This window comes from Podarcis liolepis (assembly GCF_965112155.1).
Source record: "Podarcis liolepis genome assembly, chromosome: 15".
NCBI classification, from domain to species: Eukaryota; Metazoa; Chordata; class Lepidosauria; order Squamata; family Lacertidae; genus Podarcis; species Podarcis liolepis.
This window is the reverse complement of record NC_139566.1, coordinates 16135440-16150268: the sequence shown is the minus strand read 5'-3', so window position 1 is coordinate 16150268 and position 14829 is coordinate 16135440. Positions and strand designations below refer to the sequence as shown.

Sequence of the window (14829 nt, the reverse complement as noted above, 5' to 3'; positions counted from 1 at the left end):
CTGCTTCTATTTTCTACAGAAGTAGAAAATAGCAGCCCAGAGAACTGAAATCTCTCCCGCACTGCACCGCACCCCAACCCACAGGGACGTAGGAAGCAGCTGTCTTGTACTGTAGCCAGGTCCATCTATCTCAGTACTGTCTACACTGACTAGCAGCTCCAGGGTCTCAGGTGAGAGACTTTCCCCAGCCCTGGCTGGAGATGCTGCCACTAGGATCTTCCGTGCACAAAGTGAGTGCTTTGCTGCTGAGCCACAAAGTCCCCCGAACCCAGCCCTGACCTACAAAAGAAAGTCCTCCTTCATTCAGCGTGTAGCTAAACTATGGAACTCACTGCCACAGGAGGCAGTGATTACCACCAACATAAGACACCTTTAAATGAGGATTAGGCAAACTGATGTGAGGACAAGGCTCTCAATGACTACCGGCCATGACAGCTATGCCCTGTCTCCATGGTCGGAGGAAGCAATGCTTCTGAATACCAGTTGGAATAACAGAATCATAGAGTTGGAAGGGATCCCAAGGGTCATCCAGTCCAACCTTCTGCAATAGAGGTGTGATGGCCTGGGACTCGGGCTCAGACTTGGAACCAGAGGAGACTCAGTCTGCACCGGATCCTTTGCCTCAGGCATCATCTGAACCCAGTCTGGGGCCTGATCCTGACGAGTCCCAGTCTGCACAGGTTCCCCTGCAACAAGCACCAGCTGAGCTGAGTCAGGGGCCTGAGCCTGCCCTGGCTCCAGATGCGGGGATTCCCTCGTTGCCTTCTGCTGGGCCATCACTTCCAGCTGCTCCACTACCGGTTGGGTCAGGGGAGACTGAGTCGGCCCCTGGGTCTAGTAACCCACCAACGTCTCACGAGCTGCAGAGACTAAGGCCTGAGAGAAGGAGAGACCTGAGTACTCGCAGGAGGAGTGCCTGTCTTCGGGCAAAACAGGGAGGTGAGTCACCGGGGGATCAGGACCGGCCGCTACCCCGACAAAGATAAAAGGCTGTTGGACCCCGTCCCAGGTTGCGGGAGCAGCATTGCTGTATGCTAGATCCTGCCTGAGATCCTGCACCTGTCCTTGCCTGGTTTCCTGCCTCGTGTCCTGCCTTGGCCCTGTCGGACTGACTCCCAGCAGAACCTGCGGATTCTGGACTGGTCCTGGACTGCGTTTCACGGGTTACCCCCGGGCCCAGCACAAGAGGAATAAGTTGCTGGAAACCACAGGAGGGAGTAAAGCTCTTGTACTGGGGTCCTGCTTATTGGTTTCCCATTGGGGCACCTGGTTGGCATTTCTTGATAACAGGATGCTGGACTCAATGAGCCATTGGCTTGGTCCAGAAGGCTGCCCTTACGGTCTCACAATGATGGCCTCTTCCTAAAGCGAAAACACACAGAGTGAGCGAGGGGTGGATGTGACCCAGGCAGGAAGCCCGTCCGAGAGTTATTGTCAGCCAGAAGTGAACATGGCAGGAAGCCAGGCTGGGCTGAACCGTTATCGGAGAGGGAAGTGGGTTTCCGGTCCAGGGCGAGGCTCAGCGGGTGGGGAAGGAAGGAGGGGCAAGTGGGCTTGCGAGAAAACGAACGAGGGATGCAAAGATAAAGAGAAAAATAAGAGGAGCTGGGGACAACAATAGATGCATGTTTCTGGGAGAGGAAGGATGAAGGGCAAGCAGGTCCATCTAATGTGCTGACAATTGGAAACAAGCAGATTCAAGCCACAAACCCCTAATAATAATAATAATAATAATAATAATAATAATAATAATAATTTACGCCGGTCTAGCTGGGTTTCCCCAGCCACTCTGGGCAGCTCCCAACAGAATATTAAGCACACGATAAAACATCAAACATTAAAAACTTCCCTAAACAAGACTGCTTTCAGGTGTCTTCTAAAAGTCAGATAGTTGTTTATTTCCTTGTCATCAGATAGGAGGGTCCATCTATCTCACCCACCCACAGGGTGGGTGCCACTACCGAGAAGGCCCTCTGCCTGGTTCCCTGTAACCTCACTTCTCGCAGTCAGGGAACAGCCAGAAGACCCTCAGAGGTGGACCTCAGTGTCCAGGCTGAACAATGGGGGTGGAGACGCTCCTTCAGGTATACTGTCTAGCGAATGACTGCTCTGCATTTTAAGCTGCTGCCAGCCAGTGCGGAAACTATACTGAGCTACATGGACCAGGTGTCTGACTTGGTCTTCCGCAATATCCCAAGCCCTTCTAGCTCAAAACAGTTGGCAGCCCACACTGGCCGGCAGCATCTCTCCTCCTCCATCTCAGACGGGCGTCTTTCACAGCCTGGCTTAGAGGTGACAGAGAATGAACCTGGCTGGGACCTTCTGAAAGCAAAGCAGTCGCTCTGCTGCCGAGCTAGAGCCTCTCCATGTCTCTCCTCTGCGTCAGCCATGGCAGCCAAAGGAGCCTCCATGCTTCAAGAGAGTCTACCCCTGTGTGCTGGATGTTGGAGACAGGCCTCGGTTTTCTAAATGTATGAGCTTTCTCTGGGCAAGACGGACACCACCCAATCCAATTTGTGCCATGGCACAGCAAGAGGGTCTCCAAAAAGGAGGGTGGAAGGACAATGTTCATTCGTAGCTGCCGCCACCCCAACTGTGGGAGGGGGGAGAGAGAAAGACTGTGCGTAGGGGGCTCCCCCCTTAGGGACGCAGGTGGCGCTGTGGGTTAAACCACAGAGCTTAGGACTTGCCAATCGGAAGGTCGGCAGTTCGAATCCCCGCGACGGGGTGAGCTCCCTTTGCTTGGTCCCTGCTCCTGCCAACCTAGCAGTTCGAAAGCACGTCAAAGTGCAAATAGATAAATAGGTACCGCTCCAGCGGGAAGGTAAATGGCGTTTCCGTGCGCTGCTCTGGTTCGCCAGAAGCAGCTTAGTCATGCTAGCCACATGACCCGGAAGCTGTACGCCGGCTCCCTTGGCCAATAAAGCGAGATGAGCGCCGCAACCCCAGAGTCGGTCACGACTGGACCTAATGGCCAGGGGTCCCTTTACCTTTACCTAGGGGGCTCTCCATACCTGTATGCCGCAGAGATGCTGCCCGCCCGGGCCGGGGCAAGGAGAAGCTGAAGGAGCGGGCAGGTAGAGAGGCAGGGCCGTCCAGGCTGACGCTTTTGGTGCGTTTGCGGCACTCAACGGAGAGAAGGTCTCGGCACTGCTTGTGGCAGCTCACCCCGCAGGCTGGAGGGCACACAAGGGAAGCCAGAGTGAGAGCACAAACCCCTCTTGCAGGGCAAGGATGGCAGCTGCCTCTGCTCCGCAGACATCAATGGTCAGTGCTTGCAGCCCTGTCTAGATTACGGACATGCAAGGACTGGATTTCTGCAAAACGAGCTCTCCAGGTGGAGGCGAAGGGGAGTGGCCCATTCCCTTGGAGAAGCGGGCAGGGCCAAGGGAAAAAGTGGATGGGGCACCCCTTCTCTCCACCCCTTCTTCCATCCAGCAACACACATCTCTGGCTCTTCCTCTCATGCAAACGCTACTTTACCTTCATTCATTCCTCACTGCCTTTCACTCATTCATACCCCATCCATCCAATTCCTCTGTCCCACCTGGGGATGGTGACACACCTGGGGAGGCAAAGGGCCGCTTGTGCCCCTCCCAAAAAGGCCACTGGATGCTCACCTGTCCTGCAAAGGTTCAGGTGACTAGAAAATATATTCTCAGGCAGGGAAGCTCTGGCTCCGATCTAGTAGAGAGCACTCTGTGCATGCTCAGAGGAAGACCATCTTTCCCTACCTGCCATCAAAAACAAGCTCTAGTGCTAAGCCTTGATTGAAATTCGGCCCTGCTTCACAAAGGTCTAGGGAAACTCCCCCCCCCCCCCAGGATAGCCATGAAGTCTGTTAGCCCCCCCAAAAAAAACACTTTTCACCCATCTCTGAATCTCTCCTGCTGCAACTTACCCCGACATTTTAGTCCTTGCTTGTAGAGTCCAAGGATCTGGAGAGGGAGGAAGGAGAAAAAAATGTCCCGTTCAGGTCATTTAAGGTTCAGGTGGCCCAAAAGAAACCACACACACAGTCCTCCAATTCATTCCTCCTCTCACCTTTCAGTTCCTTAGAAGACAGATTAAACTGAGTGGCTGGCCCTAAGGAAAGGAAATTAGACCCAAAGTGGTTCCTAGGGACTTTGCTTAGGGTGCAAATGGTATTGGTAAAGGAGTGCCGCAAGTTTCAGACTACACAGGTCACTTGGGCAGCAGTTCAAGAGGTTTGTCAATTCAAAAGTTTGCTAACACGCACGACTGGGGGGAAAGAGAGAGAAGAAAACCCTGAAAGGTAGATGAAGGGGCCTTTCTCCTGGGCATGGTCGGCCAAATGGTGCCAAAGAAGGATAGAACTTTTTTTATGTATGCAACAACAGCAGCAAGAATACTTATCGCGAAGTATTGGAAGACACAAGATTTACCCACCCGGGAAGAATGGCAGATGAAGTTGATGGGCTATATGGAACTGGCGGAAATGACTGGAAGAATCCGAGACCAGGGAGAAGAGTCGGTGGAAGAAGATTGGAAAAAGTTTAAAGACTATTTACAGAAATATTGTAAAATTAATGAATGTTAGAAAAACGTTGGAATGAAGCTATATGGCTTTAGTAGAAATGTTATAAGGAACTAAGTATAAATAGATTAATAGAGTATTAAAGGAAAAAATAAGGTTAGAATGTGTTAAGATAATTATAGGATAGAAAACAGAGGAAGATGGAAAGGTATTGCTGAAACAATTAACAGAAGTGGAATACAAAAAGGGAGGTGTGAGGAGGTCGTTGAAATAAGTGAATGAAATATAAGACTTTGAAATTGTTTGATGTTGTTTGATGTGTTTTTTGTTTTGTTTTGTTAGTTTAATGTATTAGTGTTATGTAGTGTTTTTGTATTGTATTGTATTGTATTGTTCTGTTTTTTTCTTTTTTTGTTTTGTAGTGTTTAAATTGTTGGAAAACTAATAAATATTATTTTTTTTAAAAAAAAGAAAGGTAGATGAAGGGCAGCATAGCTTTTTGAACCCCAAGACGCTTCTTCTTCAGCCCTCAAACTAAAATATGCAGCCCGTTTTACAAATCTGCATCAAGATAATGATAAAATCCTATCTAGGAACCTCAGATGCCTCAGAACAAGGCAATCACAGTAATAAAATGGCCACAACCTTTACAATGGGGAAGACTTAAAAACTGCCATGGCATGATAAGCAAATCCTGTTTCGCTTTGAGAGAGCCAGTGGTGTAGTGGTTAGAGTGTCTGCCAAAGACCTGAGCGAGACGAAGGTTCAAATCCCCACTTGGCCATGAGATTCACTTGGTGATTTTGGCCTAACCTCCCTTGCAGGGGGTTGTTGCTTGGGAGTGGGGGGAGGTTAAATGAGGAAGGGGAGAAGCACGGGCACCACCTTGAGCTCCATGGAGGATTCTTCAGCTGCGATTCCTGCACTGCAGGGGGCTGAACTAGACAACCTTTGGGGGGCCCTTTCTCCTGCAGAATCCTATGATTAGCTCACCAGGCCTTTGCAGTGGCGACATGCCACGGGGCGCAGGAACGTGGTCTCGTGGAAGCTGTGAATGAAGCCCATCTTGCCGTTGAGATCTGTGCTGGACTTCATGAAATAGGAGATCATCTCTTCCCGACTGATGCAGCCGTCCCTGTGGGAAGAGAAGAAAGCGCATTTGATTGGGACCAAGGCTCGTTTGCAGGATCCAAGCCTTAGACCGAGAGGCGTCTGTGCTGGGGGGCGGGGGTGATGTTGCAGGAATTTATGTATAGGTTGGGGGGGTTCCCCTCCAGCAGATATGCGCATGCACCCCACTACCAAAACCAGCACAATCACTTTTGTGACTTTTGTGATTTGTCCCCACAAAACACTTCATCACAGTTTCTTCCTATCTACTCAAAGGGCCTTTGCTGCATGATACCAAATGTAACAATTCACTGATAAATGTATCTATGTACTGGCCCACTGGTAAAACTTCAGAAATTTATATAGACATGTGAGCTCAGCTACTCAGCAGCCCCTCTGCCTGAGTGATAATTCCTGGCCTCCTGATACCTGATGAAGACAAAAGGGTGTGGTTAACTTGGCTGGGAAACAGGGAAATGTACCGTAAATATCTCTTTTGTTACACTTGATGGGTGTTTGGTGGAGGGCAAGGAGAACCATGGGGCAGGGTCCAAGATGCTCAGATTACTGCCACCAGACCTCCCCTTTCGTAATGTAACCATGATGTATTAGTGATGAAGGTTGGGGGGTGTAACATGGGGATTAGCAGATAATGAAAGTTTGGGGGCTCTTTTGTTTGGGGCTTCCATCTTGTTCCACCTTGTGGCAGGTGGGAGTCCTGTCGCGACAGTCTTCAATAAAGACCAAGCCTACTGGCTGCTGTTTTGCTCTGGTATTCCTGGCTGGTGTCCATGTTTTTTGTCCAAGGGAGCCCTCAGATTTCTCCGTTAACAGTGAGATGCTACAAGCCGGCCAGCCGGCCCACTTCCATCACACCTGATCCAGCAGACTCTTCTTACACGATTTATTTTATTTCATAAAATCTATAAACGCCTCGATTGGTTTTAAACACCTCAAAATCAAGGGGTGCTCGTGGATTCCAAATTATTCACAAGAATCTCAAATGAGTCCTGTAGCCAAGATGGCTGTTCCTGGACGGGGACATCCTGGCTTCACTTGCCAGAGAGAGAGAAGGCGTAGGGCAGGACAAAAGGTGGGAGGGCCCTAGGCACTTTGTAGTCTAGACCCCCACCCACCCCCACATACAAATTAATGTTGAGGGGTTGCAGCCTTCAACAGAAAAGAGGAGATCTCCACACCCTTAGATTAGGGCTCATCAACATTTCTGTTTGCCCCATCCCATTGCTCCAGAGAAGCGGACACGGAGCAATGGATCCAAACTACAAGAAAGAAGATTCCACCTAAACATTAGGAAGAACTTCCTGACAGTAAGAGCTGTTCGACAGTGGAATTTGCTGCCAAGGAGTGTGGTGGAGTCTCCTTCTTTGGAGGTCTTTAAGCAGAGGCTTGACAACCATATGTCAGGAGTGCTCTGATGGTGTTTCCTGCTTGGCAGGGGGTTGGACTCGATGGCCCTTGTGGTCTATTCCAACTCTATGATTCTATGATCATTTCCCCGGGAAAACCTGTGCTTTAGTGCTGAATTGGAACAAAGGGGTTTTCCACGGATTGCTGTTTGTTCCGATTTAGCACTAAAGAGCAGGTTTTTCATGGGGAAAAGTGGGCCAAAGGCAAAAATGCTCGGACCCTTGCTTGGAAAGCACCTTAGAAAGCAGGGTTAGAACTAGGAGGGAGGACCAAAGTTCAATTCCCCATTCCAGCCAGCGATTCACCTAGCGGCCCATAGAAGCCAGTCACATTCTTTCAGCCTCGCCTACCTCGTAGGGTTGTTGTGAGGACAAAAGGGAAGGGTGGGAGAGACCCACGCGCTTTGTTTTGAAAGGGAGGCCACTAAGGCAGCAAGCAGACAAATAAATGACCAAAGCGTTGCCCCGATATAGCTCAGCTCTGTCACCGCCAGGCCACCCTTAAACTACAGTGGTACCTCGGGTTAAGAACTTAATTCGTTCTGGAGGTCCGTTCTTAACCTGAAACTGTTCTTAACCTGAGGTACCACTTTAGCTAATGGGGCCTTGCGCTGCCGCCACACAATTTCTGTTCTTATCCTGAGGCAAAGTTCTTAATCTGAGTTACTATTTCTGGGTTAGCGGAGTTTGTAACCTGAAGCATCTGTAACCCAAGGTACCACTGTATTGCTTGTCTTAGCACAGGGAATGGGGGGGGGAGTTATTTTCCCTCCCCAACCCTGAGAGCAGCCACAGATCAGACCCACACCCCAGAAAGGGGGTGCCCCTCTCTGTTTGGAAAATAAGCCCCAGCTGCACAAGGGAGTGGGGTGGGTTCACAGGTGGGGAAGTAGGGGAGGGCCATGTCTTTAGGTGTCCCTGAGGGCAAATATGGGGCAGCCTTTGAACACAATGTTTTGTGAAGAGGCAGCCACTATCCCTGCCACGCCTCGCCCCTCCCAGTTCCCACACACCGAGAGGCAGGGTGGAGGCAGCCCCGGAAACCACAGAGATTCAGAGAGTGAGTGAGGAAAGGTCCCCCACGTCACCCGCTCCTCTGCACACACACACACACACACACACACACACACACACAGAGTTTTGGGGTGGAGGTGGCTGTAGTGAAGCAGAGCAGGCAAGAGAGGCAGGTCACCAAATAAGGAGCGATGTTGGTGTTTGGGGCCTGTAAGGAGGACTCTGCGGCTGTCATAGTTTTGCGTCGCTCAGTCCCAGAGGAAGCTCACAGGGTGGGCTGAGAGCCAGGGCGCCTTGGTCCTCTCCCAAGGAAGAGAAGCAAACTCCAACTCTGCCAGAAGGAACATGCAATTCACCCCCATGTCTCTCACTTCACTCCCCGATCCGCAGCACACACACACACACACACACAAAATTCAAGTGGTATCAAGATTCATTTTGCAAAGTCGAATCTGATCACAAAGCAGAAAAGTGTGTGTGTGTGTGTGTGTGTGTGGAGAGAGAGAGAGAGAGAGAGAGAGAGAGAGAGAGAGAGAGAGAGGTGTAAGAACAAACTTCAGGAAAAACAGCTCAAGCTTTCAAACAGCCCTCCTGCTTCTTCAAAACAATTTTGCAAGGATGAACTTCTGTCTTCATCCAAGACAGCAAAAACAAGAAAGAGGTTTGTGCAAAAGGCAAACAGGTTTATTTTGACAACCAGCGCTGTAGTGGGTTCCCAGTTCCTTATTTGCACAAAAGTTCAAGGCGCAACTTGGGTCAGAAAACTTTTTTTAAATTTTTAAAGAGAGCTAAAAGTTTATCTGCCCCCTGAAACCTCAAAACCGGCTTCCTTCTATCCCTCTTTCTCTCTGTGACCGGGGGGGGGGGGGACAATCTCCTGCAAGATCTACAGTCATTTTCTCCAATCAAAACTGTCACCTTTGCACAACTCGGAGAAAGGCGTGACCCAAACGGCAAGACCAAACCAGGAGTTCGAGATGTGCGCCCCATAAGCAGCTTGGAGCCACCCCAATAATACACCGCACAGGGTTGAACTAAATGATCCTTGGTTTCCCTTTCAGCTGTACGATTCTACTAAACACCCTCACCCAAAAGCAGGTCTGGGTCAGGTGCCTTTTTACATAGGACACAAACCACAATAATTACGGCTATAAGCATATCTGATGGAGCAGGCTGTGGTCCAAACTGTCTGCCGCAGGCAACCTGTTAATCTTTAAAGGTGACACACAAGCCTCTTAACTTGGCTGCGTTCATCTCTCACTCAAGACTTCAGAGTGGCTCCTTCTCAAACCCCACAGGCAGGAAAGTAGCAGGACAAGGAAATAAAACCATGACTTGAAATCATGGGAGAAACGGAAATGTGGGTGGACCATTGGAGGCCTGCATCCATTTTTGAAAACTATTGTTTCTCAAACTGAACTCAGCAACTCAAATGCCCAAGTCCGGAGTTTCAGTGGTAATGCCACGGTTAAGCTTTTGTGTTTTTGATGCAAGCCACTTTGGGTGCTTCTAAACGGAAACAAAAAGATGGGGTGAATAATAATTAAGAATAAGGTGATTGATTTATTTAGTAACCTAGTAATTTCCTGCCAACCTAGCAGTTCGAAAGCACGTCAAAGTGCAAGTAGATAAATAGGTACCGCTCCGGCGGGAAGGTAAACGGTGTTTCCGTTCACTGTTCTGGTTTCGCCTGAAGCAGCTTAGTCATGCTGGCCACATGACCCGGAAGCTCTACGCCGGCTCCCTCGGCCAATAAAGCGAGATGAGCACCGCAACCCCAGAGTCGGCCAAGACTGGACCTAATGGTCAGGGGTCCCTTTACCTTAATTAATATATAAGAAACAAACAAACAGGGCAGGTAGGGATGGGGCAGGATGGAAGTTGTTCGAGCCTCAGGCTGGTTTGAACCTCCCTGAGGGGCAACTCACTGATTCTCATCCAGGTCTCCAAATTTGCACAGGTACGGGAAGTTATTCCGGATGATCTTGAACTCTTCCTGGGAAATGTGCCCATCTCCATCCACATCGAAGTTCCTGAAGACGGACTGAAAGAAAGATAGGGGTACGTTGGAAGCAAGACATCACTGAAGTGTAGCCAATATAATCACCCACACTGCCCCCTGTAAATCCCTGGCTATGTTTCTGCCCCTCACCCCTCACCCTTGGATGACAAGGGAGTCTAAGGAGCGCTAAAGGAGGATAAGGAGTTTGCAGAGAAGCCAAATGAATTATTTGCATCTGTCTTCACAATGGAAAATAAGAGGGCAAATCCCTGTGCCCAAAATTGAATTGAATTTTATTATTTTGGTCACAGACCAGTTCTAGCCCACATACAATATCAAGGAAGTCATAAAACATGATAGGGATACATTTGAATTTGCAATTAGGTATAGCAGGGACAATACAGATACAGCAATAGTTAAAAAATATATAAATTAAAACTTAGTCACTAACATATAACCTAAAACCTTAATCATTATGATAGCACAGCTTGTTCCCTAAGTTTTATGTCCAAAATGATTTTCACTGGAAGGGAATGTGAAGAACAGAGGCAAATAACAATGGCATGAGACAAAGTTTGAGGCCTTGGGGACAAGAAAAAAAAATATCACCAGATCTAGGTAGCATCCCCACACGAGTCCTCAAAGAACTCAAGTGTGAAATTGCTCAACTTTTAACAAAAAAGGTCACTTGTCCCTACGATGAGCCTCCAGACCTGAGGAGCCTCTAATGTATTATCTGGGACACAGCAAACAAAACATTTTAAGTGTGCTATAAAATGCATTATACAAATGTGACACTAGGTGGCGATGGTGAGCTATGGCAAATTCAATATCTTTTTTCAAACTGTTTTTTTTTAAAAAAGCATTTTCACAATGCTTTTTTTATATGTGTCTAGATTCCTCCTGGATTTAACCATCACCTTCCTCTGCACCCCCCTCCCTCTACTACTCCCCACCCACCCCAAGTCCTACCTCAACCATCTTCTCAATGTGCTTCCGCACAATCGCCTGGTCCGGTTTGGGTTTGGGCACTGATGCCCACTCCTCAATGACCACGGGCTGGGGTGGGGGGGTGGAGGACGTGGGGCTGGAAGGCTGCGGGAGAAGGAGAAAGTGAAACTATTCATTCATTCAAAATATTTCTCTGCTGCCTTTTATTCCCCCAAAATAGCTTACATACTTAAAAAACAAAACAAAAAAACAACCACCCTACAATATCCCATTCTCCAGAAATTTAGCCGTTTTAAAAATAGCAGGTTCACAATCCAGAAACACACTTATACAGAAGGAGTTTAAAAACAGGAGAGAAATGCCATTTGGGGGGAAAAACAGCAGCAAGGAGATAAACCACGAAAACTCAGGAATGCAGCTCAGCACAAAAAGCAGAACAAAATAAAAAGAGCCCCATGGCTGGGTCAGGTCAGTGCCCGTCTCAGCCCAACATCCTGTTCTCATAGTGGCCAACCAGATGCCTCTTCTGGGAAACCCACAAGCACAATCTGAGCACAAGAGCCCTCTGCCCTACTGGGGTTCAGAAGCACTGCTGCTTCCCACTGTGGCAGCAAAAGAATAGCCATCAAGGCTAGTAGCTGCAGATAGCCTCCTTGTCATCCACAAACCTGCCCAATCCTCTTTTAAAGCCAACCAAGTTGGTGGTCATCACTGCTTCCTGTGGCAGTGAGTTCCGCAGTTTAACTGTGTGCTCTGTGAAGAAGTCTTTTCTTTTCTCTCTCCCAAACCTTCTAATATTCAGCTTCATATTCAATATTCAGCCCACGAGTTCTAGTATTACGCGACAGGGAGAAATAACTTCTCTCTATCCACTTTCTCCCTGCCATGCATGATTTTATAAACTTCTATCATGCCCACCTCTTACCTCCCTTTTCACTAAACTAAAATCTGCAGGGGCCACATGTGCTGCATTAAGAGGCGGCTGGCGCTGGGGTGGAGCGCAGAAGGGACATGACTCCCCCATATTTGCCTTCATTATATTTCCTCCAAGGAGTTCAGAGAGAGAAACCTGATTTTATCCTCATTACACACCTGGAAGAAGGTGAGATGGAGAGATGGAGGATGCTCATCCAACCACCCTCGGCCCACTTCAAGGAGCAGCCTTTGAACCCAGGTTCCCCACACCCTTCAGCAACGGCTCCACCCTGGCTCCCCTGCTGGCCACCCAGCTCCTTGGGTCCTAGCGCTCTGGCCAAGCGACACCCCTCTTTGGGCAACCCCCTGACCACCCCTTCTAGGCAGCATCCCTGGGGCTGTCCCACCACCAATAGGGCAGCTGGTGAGAGGGAGGGAGGGACAATCTGTTTCTGCCCTGTGACAATTTCTCACATGCTCCACTTGTTTTCCGCTTCTGCAGCATTCCGCGATTTTCAGGGCACAAACTTTTGTACTAGCGTCATTTTTTTCACGAAATACACAATTTTTTTTGCATTTCTCCCCCGAAATATTAACTGTCTCCTGAAAGACCATAATTTGGATGAACTAAAATATGCAGTTGATTAAGATATTTAAAGGATCCACGGAGAGGAGGAGGGAAGTCCTAATATTTGGAAAAATCTTGTTTCATTTCAAAATTTAACTGTGTTAATCATGTGATTTATTTTGAAAAACAATAAAAATTATTTCCAAAAAATGGGGGGGGGGATTTCTTCTGCATTTTATCCTAAAATGCAGCACTTTGCGTATTCTGAGCAAGAGCTATATTGCTCAATTTGGAGAAGTGCGGAAAAGCAAAGGGACAAATGGGTTCAGATCTGCATGTCAGTCCACAGAAAGTGCAAAGCCAGGTTTGCTTTGCTTAAAAGTGCAGATGGGACAATTTTTTTCAAGAGCTGTCGGTGGGAGTGGGGGGAGGTGGAGGCAGAAGGAGAAGCAGCAGCAGAGCTTGATCACAAACATACAGTTGTATCCGGTGGCTTCTGTTCCCTGACCACAGGAAACGGGTCCCCAAGGGAGGAAGCCTGGGATAGGCTGGGAAGGATGGTTAAATTCAGGCCCCATCACCATCCCGGCATTAATGCACACTCATATACACGTACACAAACACACACACACACACTATTCCCCAGGAGGCAGAGGTGGCCACCATAGAACTGCAGAGTTGGAAGGACACAAGAACCCATCTAGTCCAACCCCTGCAATGCTGGAATATTTTACCCAACCTGGGGCTCGAACTCACAACCCTGAGCTTAAGAGTCTCGTGCTCTACCAACTGAGCTATCCCAGTTGCACTTGGATGGCTTTAAAAACAGGATTAGATAAATTCATGGAAAGAGTTGTTGATAGCTGCTAGCCATGATGGCTCTGCTTTGCCTTCATAGTTGGAAGCAGTGATGCCAATTGCTGGAAATGGCAGGAGGGGAGAGGGCTCTTGTGCAAAAGTCCTGCTTTGCCAGTTTCCCATTAGGGCATCTGGCTGGCTGCTGGGAGAACAGGCTGCTGGCCTCATCCAGCAGCACTCTTCTGATGTCCTGATGTTCTTACACTGCTCAGAACTGATCCTTATGGCCACTGGGTGGCCGTGTGTGTGTGGCATAAAGGTAAAGGGACCCCTGACCATTAGGTCCAGTTGTGGCCGACTCTGGGGTTGCGGCGCTCATCTCACTTTATTGGCTGAGGGAGCCGGCGTACAGCTTCCGGGTCATGTGGCCAGCATGACTAAGCCGCTTCTGGCAAACCAGAGCAGCGCAAGGAAACGCCGTTTACCTTCTCGCTGGAGCGGTACCAATTTATCTACTTGCACTTTGACGTGCTTTTGAACTGCTAGGTTGGCAGGAGCAGGGACTGAGCAACGGAAGCTCACCCCGTCGCGGGGATTCGAACCGCTGACCTTCTGCTCGGCAAGTCCTAGGCTCTGTGGTTTAACCCACAGCGCCACCCGCCTCCCTGTGTGTGTGGCATATCTGTGGCTAAAAAGCTGCCCAGGATGAGCACCAACAATCTGAACATTATAAAGAGGGTAGAGGAACTCCTTCTGGGTTGCTATTGAGAAAGTGATGGATGGTTGATGAAGGACCCTGTGCGAGAGGCAGGGAAGGGAACATCTCCCAGGATGGGAGGCTGGAAGAAGAAAGGGAAGCTGCCAGGTGAGCGCTGAGGGAGTCCACCCCTTTTTGCGTGAGACAAGAGTTAAGACTGATCTGAAAACACCAAGGTTAGATGATCCTCAAGGCCCCTTCCAACTCTACAATTCTATGGTTCCATAACTTTGCATTTTCTTTTCTCTTTTTTTTCTCATTTAGATCAGTTTGGTTTTTTTATCGTACTGTAATATGACAAAGCTTCAGTTTTTTAAAAATGGGAAAAAGAGAGGGTAGAAGAATTCCTTTTGGGGTGGGTGGGGGGACAGAAGGACAAAGTGGAAACCCAGGTTTTGAACCAGGGCTCAGTGACCCCAAACTTGCTTTCCAAGTCAGGCTCACACCTCTGAGCATGTGCAGAGTCTGGCAACAGCCCTTGAGCCCCCAACCCCTCCCCACCCCAGAAGCAATCCTTTGCAAGACATTACCCGCCCGAGAAAGGAGGGCACAGATAGGATAGGGCAGTCGCAAAAGCTTTACCTGAACAGTGGCTGATCAGAATTGGGCTTTCGGGAGAAATAATTCTAACAAGGCTGGAATGTTCAGCTGAGGTCTCTTAAGGGAAATTAAAGAGAAGGAATCTTGTGCAAAGTTAATTGTCTGAATGTGCTTAACATGCACAGGGTTTTGGTTTTTTAGGGGGCTGGATATGCAAATAGCAGCCTTGGGATCAAGGAGTTTAACTCT

At 48.8% G+C, this 14829-nt stretch overlaps 1 protein-coding gene and 1 long non-coding RNA gene across 3 annotated transcripts in view; one reads left to right on the top strand and one right to left on the bottom strand.

Moving 5' to 3' along the window:
• The window catches only part of LOC310694692, a 196616-nt gene that overhangs the window by 145681 nt on the left and 36106 nt on the right, over positions 1 to 14829 (top strand). The window lies entirely within an intron of this gene.
• RASGRP2 (RAS guanyl releasing protein 2) overlaps positions 1 to 14829 on the bottom strand; it is a 42273-nt gene that overhangs the window by 3912 nt on the left and 23532 nt on the right. Inside the window, exons 11-15 of the mRNA XM_083477936.1 lie at positions 11024 to 11146; positions 9978 to 10093; positions 5492 to 5633; positions 3902 to 3938; positions 3015 to 3176 (exon numbers count right to left, since the gene is read on the bottom strand). Coding sequence (XP_083334062.1) covers positions 3015 to 3176; positions 3902 to 3938; positions 5492 to 5633; positions 9978 to 10093; positions 11024 to 11146 — 580 coding nt within the window. The remainder of the gene's footprint in view (positions 1 to 3014; positions 3177 to 3901; positions 3939 to 5491; positions 5634 to 9977; positions 10094 to 11023; positions 11147 to 14829) is intronic.